General features: G+C 37.0%; 1 protein-coding gene and 1 pseudogene across 2 annotated transcripts in view; one reads left to right on the forward strand and one right to left on the reverse strand.

Annotated features, from left to right (window-relative positions):
* Positions 1 to 2,203: 2,203 nt before the first annotated feature.
* LOC144656285 (alkaline phosphatase, tissue-nonspecific isozyme-like) lies at positions 2,204 to 9,792 on the reverse strand (annotated as a pseudogene). Its single transcript, XR_013571290.1, has 7 exons — positions 9,657 to 9,792; positions 5,411 to 5,740; positions 4,764 to 5,015; positions 3,899 to 4,135; positions 3,388 to 3,528; positions 2,912 to 3,019; positions 2,204 to 2,494 (listed from the first exon to the last, which is right to left on the reverse strand). The product of XR_013571290.1 is annotated as an alkaline phosphatase, tissue-nonspecific isozyme-like (transcript).
* A 3,377-nt stretch (positions 9,793 to 13,169) lies between these two features.
* Positions 13,170 to 16,793, forward strand: part of LOC144656287 (structural maintenance of chromosomes protein 6-like) — a 21,405-nt gene continuing 17,781 nt past the window's right edge. The window contains exons 1-2 of the mRNA XM_078516517.1: positions 13,170 to 13,601; positions 16,123 to 16,368. Coding sequence (XP_078372643.1) covers positions 13,170 to 13,601; positions 16,123 to 16,368 — 678 coding nt within the window. The remainder of the gene's footprint in view (positions 13,602 to 16,122; positions 16,369 to 16,793) is intronic.

The following is a 16,793-nucleotide window of genomic DNA, read 5'->3' on the forward strand; positions in this document are numbered from 1 at the left end:
TACCTAGTACCCATAAACAAATCAAAGTCTCTTCGAGATATCGACGTTTTTGCATGAAGTATGAGTCGAAGGTTTATCCTGTGCATTGTTCTTCGAACTTATCATTACAGTTTCTTTGTAGTTTAGTTTAACAATTTCCTATCTTCGCGGAGGAAATGCAGCCATATAATTTTGTCAAAAATGGCTCGTCCGCGCCGGGTATTTATACACATATTCCTTAACATTACACAAATAAACAGTGCAAATTTCAGCGAGATCTGACAATTCTATACTTTAAAACTGCAAGGACCTTTCGAGGCAGTCGATTACGGCAGCGAAATTAGCAAATGAAACAGCAAAATATGCGTTCGACGCTTTGTTTTTGCGACGCCATATTTGAATTATATTGTTATAGGTAGACCGCTGTTCAATGTGTTCAAGGCCGTATCGTTACGATTGCTCCACGAAAAAGCACGAAAAAAAATACGGATATTTCCGACTACTGTCGGGGAAAACATTCAAGCTGCGTTTTGTCTAGGCTCTGCGAGGGTTAGCCTGAATTTCAGACATCCCTCTGTGCTCGCCTGCTTGCCAGAAGGAACGTCTGAACACATTCGGGCCTAATGCCGTCCGGTGACGTCACTACGCTTTGGTGTTAATTCATGCGGAAAAGTTTCTGTCGAGGCCATGAAATTGTGAAAGAAAAATCGCTTAAATAAAGGATTACAGGGTATAAAATTGTTTTAATAGTAAACTATTAAAAACCTTGAGACAAATGAATGATATTTTAATCGACTGCAGGCTATATTCTTTTACGGAAGCGATTTCATCTAAACTGATTTGCTTTATCTAGCGATCAAAATATAATATGTTACGCAACGGACAAATACAACACACTCGTGAGTACTTTAATAAATAAATCAATTTCGACGGTTTCAGAGGCATCAAGAAACGGAATTCAATACAAAAATATCCTACTTGACCGTGGGCACTGAGTTCAGAAATCACTGGCTCATCGAGGCTGCAGGACATAAGCGTCGAGCGGCTTTGTTGACAAAACAAGATTACATATATTATAAAATCAGATATAAATCTGGCAAAACACTGCACTGCATGTCGAAGCGACGAATGCCGCCAAATTAAAACCTACCGATTTCCATTACTATTCTTCATCCGTAGGTAAACTAATAAAGTAATGAACTCAAGGTAATTGACTAATCAATTCATTTCTGGGAAGGTGAACTCTTTCGAACTCTTTCCAAACGTTTTCAAATTACAATCCTCGCGCGGTAAAATTCAGTCATAATTTCACATAATTATGCAAATAATTTTTAAATCAACCAATCAAAATCACTACCCGGTTTTCGGGTAGTGACGTCACCGGACGGCATTAAGCCCAAATGTGTTCAGACGTTCCTTCTGGCAAGCAGGCGAGCACAGAGGGACTGTCTGAAATTCAGGCTATGCGAGGGTCGGATATCAAGACCCAGGATTAAACAAAAGCCATATATACAGTGAATGCTTTTGAATTATATTTGAAGATGAAATACGAAAGAATTTTCCTGTCTTTGACTGAAATTCCACTCGAACTGCGTAGATACGATCGCATGTTGTAAAGCCGATTTACGCAACATTGCTGTCATTCCCTGTCAACGCGAGGTCACGTCCCTAACGACCTAGGCTGATGACGAAATAGAGTTGCGCTTGCATGTAGCGACCAAATTTGGCCTAATTTTTAACCGCTCCTAAGCTAAAAGAAGCCCCCATCTCTTGCATTTGTTTTAACTTCAATAATATCTTTGAAAAGAGCGAGTTTTTTGGTATGGTTTATTTTTGACGTTTGTAATTTTTAAACGATGTAAGTGCTAGTGATTATTTATTCGTGTTTTAGTTACGCAATCCATTGTTTGTGCGACGCTTTTTATAGATCGCCTTTCAGACACACGTGCGTTGAGATAAGAAAGCTGACATGTCACTTTTAAAATTGTTATATAACGTTTGTAAATGTGACAAGTCACGTTTTTCCACGAGATCACCCACAGCGGAAAGTAATCCCTTGAGAAATTAAAACAGTCCCTTGAGAAATTAAAAAAGTCCCTTGAGAGTTTACAAATATGTGGTTCCAAATTTTGACCACATAACCCCTATTCTACGTTTTTAGCTTGTAAACAAGCAAAAACGTCGAAAAAAGAGAAGAAATATTAACAAACAAACAAACGATTTGCTATTTACCAACATCCTCGGTTCCGTGAGTCTCAGACCTCCGCAGAACTGTGGCTTGTTGACGGTAGTCCTTGTGTGCTGTGTTCACCCCCCCTCAGGTCTGGACGAGGCCCCTGTAAGCCTGACCTGCCGTTAGCGTAACCAAGTGAAGTGTATGTCTTGTTATCAGAACCAACTGCTAACTCTCCGCCCACTTCACGCACAATGTCAAATATTGGGTTTCCGCGCTGAGGGTATGCGCCAATGGTAAAGACGTGCGAGTGGTCAGCGGTGACTGTTATCAGGGTTTCGGCTGCGAAAAGAAGACTATGTTCAGCAAGATTTGTTTTTGGTAAATACTTGCTTTGCCGTCTTGTAATATAATACGAATGTTACAGGACTTCGTGTAGCTTGGGATAGAGTGTACAGAGGGTATCCAGAAGAAAGTTGCATAATATGTAATACGGATAGGTATCTTTATAAATCAGTTACTTATCCGTAGCTATCTTTGGATGTTTACTTGCAAACTTCAAAATGACTGTTACGTTAACTAGCATTATTATACATCATTTTACTCAATAAACTGGTTTTGAGAAGTAGGATATTTCGTATAAACGTGAAAATTGGTAATCCTGAAACCTTAACAAAGACTCGCGGGTAAAGTACTCAGAAGATAAAAGCGAAAGATAGAATACAAATGCTGGAAACTACTACATTCAGTTTTTTATACCTCGATTTGTCAAGTGTAATGCCTTTGAGACCGCTTTGTCCATAGCAAGTGTATCATGAAGAGCTCTGAACGCCTGATTTTGGTGGTGTCCGTGATCAATACGCCCCCCTGCCGAGTGAAATATTGAATAGCAAAAAGTGATCAGTAATCAGAGTGAACTACTGGTCAGGCGGATCGACGAGCGGACGGGCAGACCATTGGATGGATGAAAAGAAGGGTGAGTGGGGTAGGTGGGGGTGTGAATGGATGTATGGATGGATGAAAAATTATAAAGAAGCATTATAGTTAGGTACTGTATAACAAAGAAAGTGGTTTAACTCAATTAATTTGTTACTCGAGAGGGATGATTTTTTTTGTCTGGTTAAATTGTTTGCCTCATGTAGTTTATTACATTGTTTTGTGAATTTCCAGTATTGAGATGGCTAATACTTTTTTCCTGGTACTTTGATTCACTCATATATAACTTCTTTGAATACCTTCAACTAATAAGAAGTACCCTCTAGGGTTTTTCTGTAGTATTCTGATGGCTTTTTCTGTCATCTCTGCTATTGATGGTTCACCAGCAGGATCTTCAGCTCGGTCCACTTCATACTTCATGTGGGAAGGCTCAAATAGTCCTACAGGGCAATTGGCATATTTAGAGTTCGTAACGGCACTTTACTTGATAGGGAAGGCATGAAAATGTACCAAACGGATAATTGCTGTAATGCTTGCATTCCTCTCTCATAATTTCATATGCTTATTATTATGGAAAGTAAAATAAACTTTTCTTGTTAGACAAAATTTGCTCTAGCAACATTTTTAAAAAATCTTTTCATTATCATAAATTGGGTATTTGTTCTTATCGATTTTTGTTAACAGCATATGGTGCTGCAATCTATTTTGTCACCTCAACTGCAGAATAATCCATTTTTTTTTTATTTCTAGTTTTTTTCGTTGATTCGAATGAAGATAAAGAAACCAGAATTTGCAAAAGCCATTGCATACCTATCACGTGATCTACCGTCCTCTCGTTAATCTGTACAAACCCGGCTTTGTTCCAAACGTACTGTGAGTTCGGATGTTTGTTCACCCACTCTTGGATCAGGTCTCTGCCATCCAGTCTCTCTCCTCTCTCATCCGGGTACTCAGGGTCTGTTTGATTTTGAGGCATAAATTGTTTACGTCCTCCGGCAAAAATGACTTCTATTCCGTCGCCGTATGGATATTCAGCAAGTTGCAAGGCTAAAAAGGGAATGATATATCATAAACTTTATCAGTCAAAATCTTCTAGATGGTGGCTATTGGTATCGGAATTGTTCCTCGTACAGTACTCTGTTTTCTAGTGATACAGTCATAGATACATGGTGAAATGATACCTCTGGCAGTGCTATGTAGTCCCAAATGCAGACTTCTAAGTCTTAAAACTACCTAGTTTAGACAAGCAAAGAAACTTCGCTATGACTTTTAAAAATTGTGCAGACCCCAGGCTCCTAGGTAGCCATTTCTAGCTAAGAGACAAAGAATTCGACAAATACACCTGAGAAACGACAATATTATTTCCTATCATGAGAATTAAAACGTCCAAAAAATGCTTTCTGGCGTGTTTCATGACCAAGTTTTGATGTTTAAGGCCCTGTTAAGAGGGAGAGAGTACATTATCCCTTATCTCAATAATTTCGAGGGCAGTTATTCCTTATCCCTAAAGTTACCATAGCTTTTAACCTTATTAATTTGATTTTCATTATCCCAAAAACTGAGTTGTTTTACCTTATCCCTATAATTATTTAAACATTTATTCCTTATCCCTGAAATATTTTGTGAGTTATCCCTGATCCCTAAAACCCCTAACAGGACTCTTGCATTCATTTACCAATATCTTTGCACGTCGACGCGTCATCTTTTGTATATTCTGGATTCAGTTTATCCGCGTCACTCTCCCATCTGCGACTCGCAGAATTAGCGTACGCGGTCGCGGGAGTTGCGTGGGTCACACGCGTGGTGGTCACTATCCCGGTTGACATCCCAGCCATCTCCGCGAGCGACAGAATGGAGATTGCTTTACGGTCTGCAGTTCCAGTGGAACAGAAGCCAAGTTCTGCTCTTTCGTCCATCGCAAGGATACCTAAAAAATTCAAAAGAAAATGGCCGTTTAAAAGGGAATCTATCCTTTTTTTCTTATTTCACTACGGTTAGAAAGAAATTGAATACTAATCCTAAGGCTCCTAGCTGATAACTACTTCTGCATAATTATTTTCATGCTATTTTTTGAAATAAATCTTTTTATGTACTTGCAGTTTCCTTGATTTGTAAACAACTTCTAGCGTTTAAAATTCACGTCGAACAGCCATTTTAAGATCGACACGTAATGCCTAACAGAAAAGACATTTCCTTCTAACTGTTCGTTTAAAGAAGTAGCAACTTAGCAAAATTTTATTAAACAGCAGCTCAAAAGCTCCTTCTTAAATGCATACAAGTCAAAAACTATTGCTAGACAGCATTACTGACTCGGTTACCTACCGTCTTTGGTCTTTATTCCGTTCAGAATCGCCGCAGCGGACGGCGCCGAATCTGCTCCCTGCTGATCGACACAATACGTTTTCACCTGGCCTGACCAAGGAAATTCCTCCCAGCTCAGTACATTCTCCTCGCCTGATCCGCCTTTTATCTGTCCGTCAAGAATGCGAGCAGCAGTGATGGTTGAGATGCCCATTCCATCGCCCACGAAGACAATAGCGTTTTTAGCAGTTCTCCTGTTCGCTCTCACCCTAAGGTTGTCTCGGATCAGCTGGACGCCATCTTTGTACCACTGATTGTTGTCTTGATTGTTTAGAATGTTGCCACTGACAGCTGAAAATGGGTCAAGAAACATTAAATAGTTACTTAGGACAACTGATGTGATAACTAATACTGATGTTGTTCAGTTATAATTTGCTCGGTGGGGTAACACTGTCGACTTCCATTGTTTATCGGGTACATTTTGCAGCATCTAGATTTTACTATTTCGTTAAGAACTATATTTCACAGGCTACTCTATTCCAAGTTGAATTGTTGGTTTGAAATTTTCCGCTTTTATAAGATTAGTCAAGTTTCTAGCGGTGCGCTTACTGATAAAAGGAAGTGCTTGAAAAAAAATTACCAACATCTGACACTATAAAAGGGAACTCCTGGTTGAAACAATACAGCACAAGGAGAGACTGTTTAATTATAAACATTCATCAAACTTAGCTTTTTACAGTGACAAATTGCCAGTAGATGCGTGACACTTTCAAACTAGTACTATAAAACAAAACAAAAATAAAAAAATGTCGTGAACAGTGTCATTTTGTGTATGTTACACAAACGTTTCGGGCATAGCCCTTCTTCAGTGTGAAAACCGTTTTGCAATGTGTGTACGCGATCGCAAAGTAACAGTCGTGATACCCATTCCTGCTTCAAATCAACAACTCAAACACAATCTCTTTTTTTAATTGTGTATCTGATGTTTGTCGACTAAAGGAATGACAACGAGTAAAGCAAGTTGTTTCACTGAAACTTCCTTTATCGCCGCCAGTTGATTAAAGCACACAGCACAAAAAGCTAGTTTTTTAAGAATTATTTTCAAATTTTTTTGTGAGCGGGATGTTCCTTTGCGACAATATGACAGAGGTTGACTGTATGACCTTTTCCCTTGTTACTTTTATTGATCATAGCTAATTGCAAGCCTCAATAAACGTAAGAAATTTGAAGGTCATCATCGTTGTAAAATTTAAAGTAGATAAGTGAGTCTAGGTATCTAACTTTCTGAGTAATGCTTCTGAAAAAAGGAGCCACCAGTCCCCACCAGGTAATTGGAATATATATTATAGCTGTTAACATAATTCCTGTTACGCACGTGTGTTTAAATGCAGCTACATATTGATGTAGCACGTGCAAGGAAAAATAGTTGTGTTTTTGCACAATACATAATGTGATTCTTTTGACGTAGACCCCTTAGTGACTGAAAAGCTTTAACGCTTGCAGTCAGTATAAGTCGCTACGTAGAGTGACTGACTGCAACTATGCTTTGGCAAAATCTACGTAATGCACTTTGAACTTTCGGAAAGGCGCTTTTTACATAATTTTTTATGTCACTATAAACATTACATAAAAGTGATGGTGACGATGATATTTTTTATTCTAAGTTTCCGTTCATTTTACAAAGAATGTATCACTTTCATCTCCCCTTTTTCCTTGAAAATTGTTTCAAAGAAAAACAAAACAAAACTCACGTTATTTTTGTTTTACCGAAGTTTGATACTGTGATCCCACAACGAGCGAGCTAAACCAAAGTGAGTAAATTGGCCGGTATGGATGATAGAATTTTGATGTTGGAGCATGAAAGTTCAAGCTTTCTAGAAGTAAAAATACCGTCAATATTGTCGCAAGTGCCATTAAGTACTACCAATCGATTATTGGGGAATCTCTCAATTTTGATGAAAGCACTGCTTTCATCAAAATTGAGAGATGGTCAAAAGATTATTTCTGGATTTCGATCCTTGCGATCTAGACTGATTTTCGTTGCCTCATGATCCAAAATATGTGCAGAATGTTTTCAACGACGGTTTTTTTATTACTATTCTCTGAGTGAAAAGCTAATAAGTATGTTATAAACTCAAGATTATGTTTGTGGCAACAGCTCCCGACATCACGGTTCCTAAACTTTAACTTACATACACTGCCCTTATTACCGCAGCTACTGAGGCGGAACAAAAATAAGCATTTTTAAGGGTAGAGCTCGAATATCGACTATCCTTGTGATACACTTATGCAACAAGAATGTATTAGCTATATTAGTTGATGTTATTTATGGAAGAACGTCCCTAATCTTCTGATCATCTGTCAGTGAAGCATGCAAGTTTCTAACACCATGAACAGTATGTAATGGCCATGGCGCCCAAGGCCGACAACAAACTTGTGTTTCTGTCTTCGCATAGCTGTTATTTACGATGTGAAGTAAGTAACAGCAAAAAAAGCATATTACGCTCAAGCAGTACCTAGTATCTAGGTGCATTTTTAAATCAATCTTATTTAGCATATAGAGGTAGCACTGAGACGACAATATAATAATATTTTCAATCACATCCTTTAATATTTACCAAGCTTGATGTTTAACACCACGTACTTTATGAGATCATTGTACTGTAATAAAGGAAAAGTTCTCGAAAATTTTGGAGCCTTTTAACAAAAAGTAAATCGATAGTTTGAAAACAATCCGATGTCAGTCGTTTCCATTGTTAACTGCCGGCGAATATTGATTGCCTCATGTAGTACGATTATTTTATAGACATTAAAAAAAGTCACGCAACAAGGCGTCTTTATTCAACTTTCATTTCTTGTTTCTCTTTTTCACAAAGAAAGATTAGTTCGGGAAGAAACAAGAAACCAACTGTTTTTTTTTTTAAAGAAAAGAAAACTATATCGTGTGTTAGTAGACGGATCATTAGAGCGAGTACGTATGAATACTATAATAATCGAGTTGAATTATCCAGGGGACAACTATGTTTGCAAATTGTTGAGCTGTAGGAACAAATCCAGGTTTTTATGTATTATGTTCTGTATAACAAAGTGTATAACATATATTTAGTATACAGCCTTGATATTTGACAATGCGTATACTTGTGTGGTTGTGTAATCATCATATATTTGTCTGTTTCAGCACAACACCAAGTATGTTTCAGTACAACACTTAAAAGCATAAAGATGGTTAAAAACAATTCAAAATGGTACTTTAAACCTAACCTAAGCTCTAGGTGTATCATTTAGAGAAATCTTGTTATCGTTGTCACGATAAATGAAGAACAGCAATGGTCAGATTCAGTGGAAAATCCTCTTGCGATATGGTCATATTTTATTAGAATTATATAGGTAATTTCTCAAGAAGTTCACCCCACTATCACAACACTTAGCATACTTCCCATTTTTTTAAAGTGATGTGCCTGGTTGAAAAAATATTGGGTATTTTTAAAGTCCAAAGAAAGAAAAATAAACATTGACTCTAGTTCTCTCATAAACTATTAACGTTTAAATCGTACAAATCAGATAAATGATAGGGATAAAAAATGTTTTACCACAAGCACGATTACTAGAAAATGTACAAGACATATTAAAAGGACCAGTGGTTTAAATTTAGAAATTTTAAGGGCGTGATATGACTCCTGAGACTTCTTATTAAATATTGTACTTTTTAAAACTGCAATTGATGGAGGTTATTGTGTGAATTATTGGTATTGGGCTAATATATGAATGAAAAATGACAAGATACAAATGATCCTAACTAGAATAAAAAAGATAAGTTAATCTAAAAAATACATCTATAAATAGTTAGGATTTCTTTTTTGCAATACCATTTTGTTAGCTTTTCTCTAACAGGTATTTGTCTTATTTAAACTCTAAACACAGAGGCAGTCGCGTTGAATGAACTCTATTGGCCTGTTTTCAAGATGAACTGATGTTGTTTTCATCGTTGGCTGAAAATTTTTCGCTGGAATGTAATTTGAAATTATTATAAGTAGAACGAAGTCTGTGAGAAAATTCACATGGCTCCGGCAAATCTTCTTCTGCAACTTCACGCTAAAGAATTCTTTCATTAAGGGCACACAAAAAGCGAGCCGCCACTTGTATGATAGCATGACTACTTAATTAAACGGAAATATTTTCGCCAAGCAAAGTAACCGGTACCAAAAGGTTTAAGTAAACCGAGGAAAATAAAACAAACTTTTAAGTTACAATTTTTGTGGTTGCTTACCTATAACGGCATAGACATAGAGCACCAAAGACACTGAAATCATTTTGCTACAGCAGAATGAACGGATTCTTCAGGCAACGTTGGATTAGCGAGCTTGTAGCAGCACAGGTGCCAGCTCGTTCTGATTGTATTTCCGATGTGTACTTATAGTTTATAACCTTGATATATGCTACAATGTACTTTAAAAGATCTATTTTAAAAAGTAGTTTACTGTCAGATATTTGTTTCGTAAGTGCAACAAAAAAAAACATGTCATCAATATGCCTTAACAAATGCATCATCGTTACGAGCACGATTTCTCTCTGAATTGTACGACACGAGATCCAATTACTTATTAATCGTATCTAGCTATAACAAATTTCGAGGTTAGGAAGTCTTTGAGAAGCTTTTTTGCACGAAAAAGTTGAAAAAGGTTTTTCGATCAGTTTAACAAACACTTGGAAAACGGAAAGAAAAAACCCATCTAAGGGCATATGATTGACGCGCGAATGACGTAGGTGTCCAATTTCAGAAATCCAAATTAAAAATTAGACACCCACGTGATCACGCGCCAATTACACGACTAATATGCGCGCACAGGTCCAATCAAAATAAAAAATTTTGTTGTAGATACAGTCAAGACCTTTACGCACGAAGCTTCTCTTGTACCTGTGTTAAATATAGTTTTGTCGATATTCTTTGTTTATGGATCACCTTGCAAGTTATGCTAAAACAATTGGATCGCTCGCGTTGTAGGTTTTTATAGACTTAAATAAGCTTATAAAAGTCTCAAGTTATTTTCCTTTTTTAACTGAAATGTTCAAGTCACTTGTTGGTTCTGGTTAGTTAGCAAAAGTCACGAGATTTGTTTAAACGCCCTAGTCTGCCATGAATATCATATATTTTACTTCGGTATTTTAAAACTTGATGTCTCCGTCAAAATATTAAAACCATTGCCAAAAATATCGTTTTTATTTTTAATACCTAAGAAACATACTAAATTGCTTATCTATAAAAAGTTGAATCAAGATAAGACTTATCCTAAGATTGACCTTTCTCGTGTCCCGCCACTGTAAAGCAGCTTTGTATTGTCAGCGGTTTATATTTAGAATTTTTGCTGACGTCATATGCAAAGATCTATGTAAAAAAATCCATTATGTAAAGTGGTGTAGTAATAATAATGACCAAAACATTTGCTTCACTGATCAGGAAGTTGAAATTAAACTAAATGACTTGCAATTCAAGATTCAACTATGAACAAGTCACCACATAAAATCCACCATAACTTGACGCTTGACGCTTGACGGGTGTTCATTGAGTTAAAACCTACAATGAAACTTCACAAGCAATTAACGTTGGTTGTGCTTAGAACATGAAGGAAGAACACAGCTTTATACACTGTAGGTTCCGTGATTAAGTTATAATTAAGCATTTCGAGAACTGTTTCTTGCGTCTGAGGGTTCCGCGATCGAAAGGCCTTGGACAAGACCCAGCCGATTACAAACAACAAACGCCGGGAAACTGTAACTTAAACTGGCAAAGAGGATAAGGCATAGCAATGGATACACTGATCGTAACAGATATTGATTTAAAGCAAATATATATCTAACATTATTATTCAACAGATGCGCGCGCTGCCCATATATGGTCAAAATGTTAACGATATCTGTCATCCGTACATAACAGATATCCTGCGATATTTGTAGGTTGCGAAAATTCGTCCGAAATCTTGTAAAGCGCTGCTTAATTACAGTTTTTCTATGTGCAAAATGTGTTTCGTTGCCAATTTGTTGAATAATAAAACAATTATCCTGCTCAATCTTGCGGAATATCGTCTGATTTTAGCCAACTCGGCCTACGGCCTCGTCGGCTAAGTATCAGGCGATATTCCGCGCGATTTCGCAGGATAATTGTTAAATATATAGGAGTCTGCGCTGAGTAATACCTCTTACAATCATGAATATATAGTTTATTAATTGTACAGGTTTATGCTATCGAAATTACACTATTATTTTGATAGCCTCCGAACTCCTCAGGTTGTTGCTTATAATTAAGTACAAGATTATTACATTCACAAATATACATTTTCCTGTTCAGTTTCCTGAAATAAAAGGAGAAACAAAACTCAGAACAGAGAGAACAGGCGCATGGACAGTATTTCTTGCAGCCGAAACAATTTGCATATCAGTGCATCAGCGTTGCCTAGTCATTAGACAACGCTGAGAACGCTAGACAACGTTTCGTCAGTTAACTTCATTTGTAATTTTGTCGTTCAGTGGTTGTATAACGCGAAAATTTTGTTAAGTATGTTCTTATTATGGTATTAATATTATTTTCGTACTGTTTTAATCATAGTGTATTTGTGTTTAGCAAAGCACAAACATTTTACACGATTATAAGTGTACAGGATACAAACTCGCGAGTTTCTGTAAATGCCACAGGTTATGATGATTGAGATTATTAATTCCTAATGTAAAGATTTAGCCAAGCCTAAAGGCGGAGCTCCACATTTATTTTCTGGTTCTTAAATTTGTAAAAATACTCTCATTGAAAATTACTTTTATTGAAGTTATTAAACATATACTTCTCAAAAAAAATCCATTTCCGAAATAAATCGTCAACTCCAATCGAAAGTGCAAAATACCCTAGACAAAACAAGTAAGATTTGAGCCCGCGATTCAATGGAAAACTATAACCTGGTCAGCGATCAGCTTTAAAAAACACATGATCTATAGTGTACACCCTAGCCCGCGATATGGTCATGTGATACTGATTAGCGGATACTTAGTTTTGTCAGCTGTCAATTGACCATAACATGGCTGATCAATATCAAAGATACAAGCCGACGTTAACCTCAACGTTCCTTGGGATATGATAAGATGACATTCTCCTACCCCCGGTAGGGTTCCCTTGTGATTCACCTTCCCTTCCCCAAGAATCTGTAGGTGCGGGCGCGCGTACGCTCACTCGAGAACCCATTTTTTGGCTTCATGGGTTAACCAAATTTTCTTAACCATGTTGCTCCGCTGGTGCGCTTCGCGCGCTGGAGCTCCGCTATTGCCTTTTTAATATATTTTTTTATGTGACAACGTTATTGCAATAAGATGTATATTTGTTTTATAATGGTAGTTATAAATGTGTTGTTCGATTCATAGGGAGAATTTGGGGCTAGACTCCGTCTCCGAGCTAACTGAGTGCGCTGTTTCGTCGCTAACGTTGCTAAGCTACAAAACGTATCATCTATGCATTGCGCCATGCTGACGTGGCAATTCTCGTGGTACCCTTGCCCCAAGTGCTCATCAAGGAACTTAGCATGACGGCAATTTTAAGACCATTTGTTTGTAGTGTGTTATATATTGTAACATTATAATTGAGAACGGCAAGTTGTAAAAAAGAATAATTCATAATTATACCAGTCCAGTGGTCTAAAACCGTCGACCCATAACAGGGAAGTATTATCACCTTATGAATACACCTTGCGCCCGTTAAATACCTTTGCTGCATAGATGAGACTTATGCAAGACACGCTTCAAAATGTCTCGAAAGATCAGCAACTACGAAAATTTTGCTCGGTCGTCATCTGATCATAACCGAAGACGGTACACGGTGGAAAGAACTGAATCGTCGATTTCAAATGTGAGCAGCAAAATTGAAAATGGTCAATTTTTCGACGCGTTTCTCAGCGTCTTGAAATGGATGACAGCCGTGTTTCTTTTCGCAGTTGTCGTGTTTTGCACTGTGACCAGTAAGATTTCGTTGCTGGTTATAGGACAGCAGTTCAAAAGTTTCAATCAAACTAAGACAAGTGTATCAAAAGAGGTTTCTGCAGAGACAAGCAAACAAGCCTTGATATTAATGCTTGTGCTGGTTTTAATGATCCCTCAAGCCGTAGCTTTCGTTTACGCAACTTGGACAAGTCTGAGAAGGAAAAGTCGCCCATGGCCAACGAAACAAGGATTTATTCTGGTAAGTCCTATTCAATTTTCCGCAGGTAAAAAGCGTTTGTCGGCTGAATGCATGGGTTTAGACTATTGTGGTTTTACTGTGTGTGCCCTTCCTAGTAAGAACTACATATTTTCCCACATACTTTAGTTTTATACTGCAGTTATAAAAAAGCATTAGGACACCGCGAAGTAAACACTGACTGTGTATTAGTTAAATTTTTAGTTAAAACTTGGCTTAATTAATTATTTTAATTATGTGTCTAAATCTGAGTAACAAAGATTGAACGGAAAAAATTGGTAGGATAATGACATATATAACTTTTGTTTGTTTGTTTGTTTGTTAACTGTTTGCTTTGTCGCGCTGTTGGGTTGTGTTTGTGTCAGTGTTGAACTCACTGAAAGCAAAATTGAAAAAATAAAGATACCTCAGTCAGATGTATTAAAAATTAACCGAACACCTTAAATCAAACTTGGAAAAATATCACAGATTAAGTTAAGCAAACAAATTTTGTCATAAAACTCATATTTTGGTTCTAACGGATTGCCAAACTGTGCTAAATTGGAAATATTCAGGGAAAAAAAACTGCAGACATAGCCAACAAAGCAACGTCTTTCGTGAAAGCCACATAAACCTCAAGTGTCGGGAGAGCCAATATAGAGAGAATAATTAATTTTCACGACTGAATAAGCTGGGGTCTTTACAAAAGTCTTACGATGAAAAGAAAGCTGTCAGAGTCACAGAAAATTTTAAACGTTCCAGGTTATTTTGGTCTAGATCTTGTACTGTGAAAAGGTAAGAGTGAAATGAAATCACAGTTAACACAAAGTGCATGAAGTGTAGCTCTCTCGAATATAGCTGTATCATGCTTTCAGACACTAGGCAAATATCAGTAATTATGGCAGAAGTTATGGATATTCAGGAATGCCATTTAGCAAACAATAAAAGCAAATATAATTTATTAATATGGCGATGATTATAAATTATTAATGCTCGCATGCAAAGAGCAGTTAACATGGGTTCATAAGAAAAACCTGGCCATAAATTAATAATCTAATGGTGTACGTACAAATGGACAAAAGTCAAAGATAAATTTGCTGCTGAGCTAATTATTAGAGTGTGACATTCATCATAGCCAAGGTAACCGAAGCGATATCAAATACTATTCAAATATCACGAGTTTCAATAGTGCGGTGTGTCTTATCTGGCTTCACACGCGATGATTACGTTGATCTCTTAAAAACATCTATTTGGAAAGTTGCTCAACTGGAATATAAAGTTAAAATGGATATAAAGTTGTCTGAAGAACGGCTCAACTTGCCTTGAATGTTTAACTCCAGACTGACAATGACAAATAGCCAGAAAATAAAGAATAAACTAAACTAGTATCAAAATGTTTATTTTAACATGTGCAGCTTGGAGAATTTGTGTTCCAATATCCTCTTGATCTGTTTTACCTCATTATATCAGAAATAATTACTTGTCAAGTAGTTTACAGAATCAAGCAGAGCTACCATTACGTAACAGTCGTCCATGCGAATTAAATCGTGCTGACAATGCTGACAAAATATGCTAAATTTGATAATTACAGTTGCGGTCATTTTATGAACTTTTGTCTTTTATTATTTCCTCCAAGGATAGATTAATAACTTGGAAAAACACTTTTGGCGTTGGATTGGCAGGTTTATTACTAGCCGCAAGGTCACAAATGACACTCACAGGACACCTTCTTAATTGGTTAACTCTTTTCTCGGTTTACTGGATCAATAAACGCCGTGTTTTGTTCTGTATAGCCTTTGCATCGTGAGTGTAAATTATGCAAAGCAGTAGAAATGATTTGAAATTATTTGTTTCAAGATATTACTGATGTTTTGGAGTTTTTTGCTTGCAAATCCCGCGTTAACTTTTTAACGGAACTTTTCTAACGAAACTAAATTATAAAGTTCTAGGGTTAATATAAATCCGAGGCTTTCATTGGCTATTCACCATCCTTTAATTACCTTCCAACTCAGATTTAGCAAGCCATGCACATAGTCTAAGGTCTGTTATACTCTGGCGGTTTGGTGGTTTAAACAAATTTTTAGTTTCGCTTTGCGGGTTCATTCCTATTTATCTGGTGGTTTACGGTCAAGAAAACTTGGCGGTTTCGGTCTTTAGGAGAGAAAGAAAGCTTTTTGCGGTCCAGGAAGAAGCAAAATATGGCGGTTTCGGAACTGAACGTACGACCCCCTACAATAGACCCTCACACTCATGTGGGTTAGAAACCTGCCCATCCAGCTTCCTTTCCAGGAAGACCTGAATGCGTCAGAAGAAGCGCCAATTCTATAAATAAAAGCTAACTCTGGGCGGGATCGAGACCGGCTATCTAATCGTAGAAATGGCTTGCCAAATGTCGTAGAAATGTCCACACACATGTAATTCTAGAAATCAGGTTATAGCAATTCTAATTAGTAAGCAACTAGCCATGAAATTTCTTCATGTTAGTTTTTTTTTTCCCTTTGAGTTACTTCTATTAATCTGTTTTCTATGCCATTTACAATTGCAGATTCTGATTGGCGGGTTCCTGGAAACTCTTTCCCTATGTTTTATAACCATAGTTGGGCTGACAGTTCTACCAATAAACCCAAGCGCAATTGTACTACTCATGTGCAGTTTACCTGTGGTTCCCGCGATATGGCAAGCCATCAAAACAAGATCACGGTGCAACACCATGAGTGGAAAGTTACATGTCTTCAAATTTGCAACGTTTGCCATTATTGCGGTACTTGGTATTGCCCTGTTGTCTTGGAAGGTAAACGCCAAACCGGCCTGTTATCGTTTTTAACAAAATAATTCCTTCTAGTGAAATTTCTTTTATGTTCTTCACTCCAGGCCACATAAACATTGGTTTTGAACTAGTGTTATTTGCCATTATGCATGATTCAACTTTGTTGTTAAAACTGAACGTTTTGTTTATTTTTTTAAATGGTAGGCCAAAGGAAATGCTCCTAAAATGTCAATCCTTTTTTCCATTCTAAAAAGGGGTGAATGCACTCAAATCGTGTATGCAAACGTTCTCGACTGTCACGTTATGACAAGCTTATTTCCCGGTTGGATTGTTATTTTAAAATCAGCTAGAAGAAAACCCTGAACTTTTAAGTCATTGGCCCATTTATTTATTATTTGTTTTATGATACGTTCAAATGAATATTTAAAGATGCATTTGTCTTACCTTAT

The sequence above is a fragment of the Oculina patagonica genome, chromosome 6 (assembly GCF_052425735.1).
Source record: "Oculina patagonica isolate OP01 chromosome 6, crgOcupat, whole genome shotgun sequence".
In the NCBI taxonomy this organism is placed as follows: Eukaryota; Metazoa; Cnidaria; class Anthozoa; order Scleractinia; family Oculinidae; genus Oculina; species Oculina patagonica.